Genomic DNA, 5,731 nt, shown 5'->3' with positions numbered 1-5,731 from the left:
AGAGTTCAAAGTCTATTTTAAATTAATAGTAAATAAATAAATAATTTAAAAAACTGAGTATCTATATAATAATATTTATAACCTGAAGAAAAATAAAAAAAATAGTACTTACACTCTAGATTCATTATTTAAAAATAAACTTAAAAATTGCCCCCCCTTTTTGTCTTGAATTGTTTATAGTTTGTTACCACGACTACCTCTACAGTCTACAATCCGCCTGTAGACGCATATAAATTTTTATTACAAATAGGTACAAAGTAGGAAGTGTAGAAGCGACTGGTCAGGTACGAAGTACTATCGTTCGAGAAATCTTTATATTCCTACTAACCGCTTTGTGTTTGTGTTAATCCGATGTCTTTCTGGCCAAAATAGACTTTAATAATCAGTGTTGTTATTAATAATTAATAATATAGACAGTGATAATTACTTAAGTTACCTATTCGAGAGGAGTTTTTCCATTGCACGGAATTTAACCTTTAAGGTTGGGAATGCAACTATTATATACACATTTACATACAATTTTTCATTAAAATTCAAGTGCACGCTGACTAACATTATGCAAATAGAATAATACTGTACTGAAATTAAAACGTTTTTCATTAACTTTAGATACTTAATTAATTTATCTATCAATTCAATGTCACCAGCAGCTTTTCTACTATTATCCGATATTTATTTTGGCTAAAAAAGTGACTAAGTACTGAATATATACCTATTTATTAAATTTCTACAGTTTGATCCACGCCTAGTTAATTTTATGGGAAATATTCCAATAGATAAATTTTTTACGTTCGGGTTCGTGTCTTGACCGCACGTTGAAGTCTCCGAAATTAAATTCAGGATTTTCCCATGTATTACGATAAATAAGTTATAAAATTAAAACCAGTTAATAGGGGTGTGATCTCTAGTGTGAATTATTGCAATTTGAAAAACAAATATCATTTCTGCATGGTTATTTCGTCTAATTATATACGTTTCTCTTTTTCCAGTTGCTTTTATTTACGGAAAATCATGAAATTTAAATAAAATGTAACATAAAAGCACTAATAGGAATTATTTTAAATAAATAATCAAGTTTCAAAAGAATCTAAAGTGAAAGTACCTAACTTAAGTACTTATACTCATGTTTACTATACCATGAATAAAAAATTAGAATAATTAAGAATCCAAAGGAGCAGTAAATAATTTATACTTATAAAAATATTTGTAAAGATTAATATCAATAACACGAGGCACTTTAATTGCTGGTTTATTATTACTTTTTTTTTGTTTAATTAGATAATTGAAACCAATGGTAATTCCTTCAAGTTAAATTTCGCTAGACGAAAGAAAAACGACAAGAAATCAGGAATTCTGCTGTTTGCTATTGAAATAGTGCATCAGTATACATTTGTATTACAAAACAAATGCAGTTAAACAATAATACAAACAAAAGACAGGCTGGACAGGATCTGTGCTTGGCTGGCCTAAAGAATGTTTAGCGTTTATAATACGAAACCTGTTTAAAAATAAAAAAAAAACACCTTGGGCAGTGAGTAAATCATTTAAATTCTTCCATTCGCCACTAAACCTTGATGAAAAAAATAACGGACCCATGTGGAACCATACCAATGCATAAGGATTAAGTACAACAATTTCATGCATATTTACTTTTCTTCTTAAAAGTAGAACGAATTAAAAAACCGATAGCATAGTGTGTACAGTGAACAAATCAATTTTATGAAAAGTGGGACAGNGCAGGTTAAACAATTTTTAAAGGTTTTACACAATTTTCTGTATTTTCGCTATAAAATTAACCATTTTATATCTGTGAAAAATTCGTACAAGATCTTACTTACCATCATCTTTTACAATTAAAGCTGCATGACATGTTTTAGTTATCACTTTATGTGAACAACTGTCAAAGATCTAATAAAAATGAAGGTAGAAAGAATCCAATCATTTGTGAAATTCAGTTTTATTAATTACAATTTGTCTTCATCCTAACCTTTAAAATTTCTTCAATCTGGTTTAAAAAATGTGTATTGTAGTCCTTTTTCATAATCAAGACAGTGAAAACTTATTTTATTGCTTTCGAAATAAAGTGTATACTTTATACTTATCTTAGATCTCAAATGTAGAATTACCGGAATCAAGAGATGGCTGTTTTGGAAAATCAACAGAAAGAAATTCTCCAGCAGCTGGTAGAACTGAAAAACCAAATGCTGGAGATCAAAAAGACTTTGCAAAGTAACAAAGCAGACCTTGGATTAAAATCTAGTCCAAAAAAGTTGCCCTCAAGTTCTTTAAAGGTATTTGAGCAAATTAATAATATGGTAAACAACTTTCTAGTTTAATCTATGTTTATTTATTTGCAGATTGAAAATGTTCCTGATCTTATAGTTAATGCTAACCCAAAGAATCCACCCTATTCACTTTTATGTATTCAAAGATTATGGTCCAACATTATTAATTTAAAAGTTAAAACCTATACCCATTCAACAATTTCAAAAATTACCAAAGAGGCAGAAAGGTTGTCATCTGAATTAGAAGGTTTTAAATGTACTGAAAGCATTCCAGTTATATCATTGAGGCTCATATGGAAAAATGGTAAATTAATTTGATATGTCCAAGCATAACATAAAGATATTTGTATTAAATTTTGATTTCATTCATTAATAAAACAATTTTATTTTTAGTTGGAGCTGATGTTGAACTTTTGGTACGTCATTATCCAATTATGGGTGAAGTGAATGTTCTTAGATATCTTTCAAGACTTTTACAAGGTCCATTTAACTATGAACTTTCTCCAAAATGTTTAGAAATAGATTCAGTTCTTGATTTATGTTACCTTCTGCTCTGTTCAAAATCTAAGGGTGAAAGAATTAATTTACTACAACAGTTGGATAAAAAGCTGGGAAAATCAGGATGGTTTTGTGATAGTAGTTCTGTCTCTATAGCCGATATAGCTGCACAATCTACCCTCAAGAATATTCCCTCTAATGAAATTAATCAAAATTTAACCAAATGGCTTCAGAAATGTACACAACAAATTACTTGTAAAGTTTAATTTTATTTAATAGAACAAGTGCTTTTATTAGATGTTGTTTTATTTCGTCAAAACTGAATTAGAAACCTTTTGTACTTATTATGAATAATCAAATTACCTACCTTGAAATAGATCTAAAGTATTTTAAACTATTAATTATAAGCATGAGGTAAATGTTCCTAAACTATTTACAGGAATTGTTCCCGCTAAATTTTAATTTAAAATTCAATTTAAAGTAAAAATTTATTTGTTCTGATATAAAACCACAAAAAAATTGTATCTGTATTGAAAGAAATATAAAAAAATATTTTTAGATATTTAAATTACTCGTTTTGTGTGTTGCCTACACACAATTTTTAAATTCTCTAGAATTGGGCCAAACATTTCCAATTTGTACTAAAGTTGTGGAATATACAATGGAAATATTGATTGGTTTGACTTTTATACGTTTTAACAAGTTAAATATTGTCCAAACTACATCAATTAAGATGTTAAATTATGAATAATAACTATTGAAAAATTATTTTATTGGTTTGTATTAAAATACCAGAGGATATGAATAATGTTATATTATGCGTTATCAACTATTTATGTAACATAATTATTCTGTATATTACGAGGCTTGCCCTGTGGATATGAATAAATAAATAAAATAAATAAAAAGTTTACAGGAGTAAAATAAGCAACCCTCCTTACGCTGGGATCAAAAATAAATATACAGGGTGTATCTTAATTAAAATATACAAATGCACTAAATTTGTTTTTAGAATAACTCATTATTCATTGTGCAACTGTTTAAATATACTCGATTATAAAACTGTTGGCAGTTTGTGACACATCATTCTTATCAATCCATCTTGCATTATCTTTATTGATTCGCGATAATTTCGATAAAGTCCCAGTTAGAAGTATTACTTCATTGTGCCACAATTACTCAGATAGGTAGAAATGATTCTACAATTATAATTAAAAGTTCGAAAGGTTTGTCACATATTCGAAATGGCGAAAACAAAAAGGCAATTTATTGCTGCTTCTGGTTTAACATCTTTAGGGGGTTTTCTTATGGGATTAGTGGCGTTAACTACAAAACAGTGGGTTACATCTGATGCCATCATTACCCTTGGTGTCTATAACGAACCCAGTTTAGTTTCCTATGGTCTTTTTAGTGGTGTTTACAGACAAATTTTAGCTATTAATAATCAAAACGAGTATTCTCTCACAAGTACGTAAACATTAATAAATTAATTATTTTTTCAAATTTTGATTACTCTTTTGTAGCATTATTTTAAGCCATTTTACGTCATATTATTATATTTCTTATAACTACTCCTATCTGAAAGATATAAGTTAATAAATTTTTGTTTGATTGCAGTTGTAGCAAAGGCATTATGTAGTACTGGAAAATATTTTAATTTATTTTAGCATTTATTTTGATTACAGTAACTTGCTTGTTGTCATCAAACGTTTGTGCCATGATGTGTGGCTCGGATTCAGTGGAAAAACGAACGGGGGATCTTGAAAGATTATATAATGGTGAAGACGTAGATTCCGTATGTGGTTCAATAGTATTGAATTCAAACTTAATATCAGCATCTGATTTAAGCAGGGCAACAGGTGAATTGCAATTTCTAAACACATATAATAATAATTTAAAAGATAAATATGGGGCAAAGGCTTTTATTTATACGAGACCAACAGCCCACGTTTCGCCTCAATTATGAGGCATTTTCAGGTCTCGTATAAATAAAAACCTTTGCCCCATATGTAGCTAAATTTCTAACTTTATACAATTGCTGGGGAAGAAACGGTAACATAATTTAAAAGACATTTATTTTAAAATAATTTCTAATATTGCTAATAAATCGTGCAAGATAAACTTTGTTTTATTTGTTTTTTCGTATCAGATTCTTCGAGGAGATTTATAAACGCCGGTGTATACGTTTCGACAATTGCATTTTTGATTTTATCATTAATTTTTGGTGCTATTGGAATTTGCTTATCAGTTTGGAACTTTTTTGATAATCCAATACAAATATGGTTCAACGTATACGGTCTTTACATTTGTAACGGAATCTCCTGTGGAGCGGGTCTTATGGCAATAATTTTATGGGGCGGATTATTTGGGGCAACCCTTTTGCAAGACGTTTGTTTTTATTACTCCATAATGGGTCTGATAAACACCGAAAATCTAGCCGCTTTGGGATTCTCTTATTGGTAAGCTGTATTATATTAAATGTTAATATTCTGTTTTGATCTTATTAGATCTCGTCAGCACGTCTTTACAGTTTCAACATTTTACCTTTACATGGTAGATACGTAACCAATGATCATTAACTTCTACGTATCACAGATGTAGTTGAAAAACATATTCCACACTCTTCCTAAATATTATTTATAAAAGAAATTCTGAGTGCTGTTAGGACAGGGCAATGTAGTATTACGTAGTTAGTATCAGCAATTTCTTATGCTGAAGTGTACGATGTGTTGCATACCTTTTTACAAACAATTCCTTTAAATTTAAATTTTCAAACAATTTTTAACACAAAGGAAGTGATTAAACAAATTAATTACTTTATTTAGTATTAGTATTATGTATGGTGTTGTTATTAAAAAAAAAAAAAAAACAAATAACTAATAAAATTGATTGCAGGTTGATGTTTCCCATGGTCCTTTTATATGCCTGCAGTATCGTTGTTTTGAAAT

At 28.8% G+C, this 5,731-nt stretch overlaps 2 protein-coding genes and 1 long non-coding RNA gene across 4 annotated transcripts in view; 2 read left to right on the top strand and 1 right to left on the bottom strand.

Moving 5' to 3' along the window:
* The window catches only part of LOC108737684 (nucleosome-remodeling factor subunit NURF301), a 19,631-nt gene extending 17,715 nt beyond the window's left edge, over window positions 1-1,916 (bottom strand). Inside the window, exon 1 of the mRNA XM_025978591.1 lies at window positions 1,839-1,916. The gene's annotated coding sequence lies outside the window, so the exon portion shown is untranslated. The remainder of the gene's footprint in view (window positions 1-1,838) is intronic.
* LOC112905697 lies at window positions 212-1,730 on the top strand. Its single transcript, XR_003231946.1, has 2 exons — window positions 212-481; window positions 1,279-1,730. It is a non-coding gene; the product is annotated as an uncharacterized LOC112905697 (long non-coding RNA).
* On the top strand, window positions 1,743-3,079 carry LOC108737646 (probable aminoacyl tRNA synthase complex-interacting multifunctional protein 2). 2 transcript variants are annotated; one of them, XM_025978599.1, is made up of 4 exons: window positions 1,743-1,758; window positions 2,121-2,291; window positions 2,358-2,589; window positions 2,679-3,079. In XM_025978599.1, the coding sequence occupies exons 2-4, from the start codon at window positions 2,139-2,141 to the stop codon at window positions 3,047-3,049; spliced, it is 756 nt and encodes a 251-aa protein (XP_025834384.1). In that variant the 5' UTR covers window positions 1,743-1,758; window positions 2,121-2,138; the 3' UTR covers window positions 3,050-3,079. The 2 variants fall into 2 exon arrangements, with proteins under 2 accessions (XP_025834384.1, XP_025834383.1); XM_025978598.1 differs by lacking the exon at window positions 1,743-1,758 and adding an exon at window positions 1,774-1,923.
* Window positions 3,080-5,731: the final 2,652 nt, after the last annotated feature.

Source organism: Agrilus planipennis, unplaced genomic scaffold, assembly GCF_000699045.2.
Source record: "Agrilus planipennis isolate EAB-ADULT unplaced genomic scaffold, Apla_2.0 scaffold7, whole genome shotgun sequence".
Taxonomy (NCBI): Eukaryota; Metazoa; Arthropoda; class Insecta; order Coleoptera; family Buprestidae; genus Agrilus; species Agrilus planipennis.
Note: the sequence above shows the minus strand (reverse complement) of the source record. Positions and strands in the feature narration are given on the sequence as shown.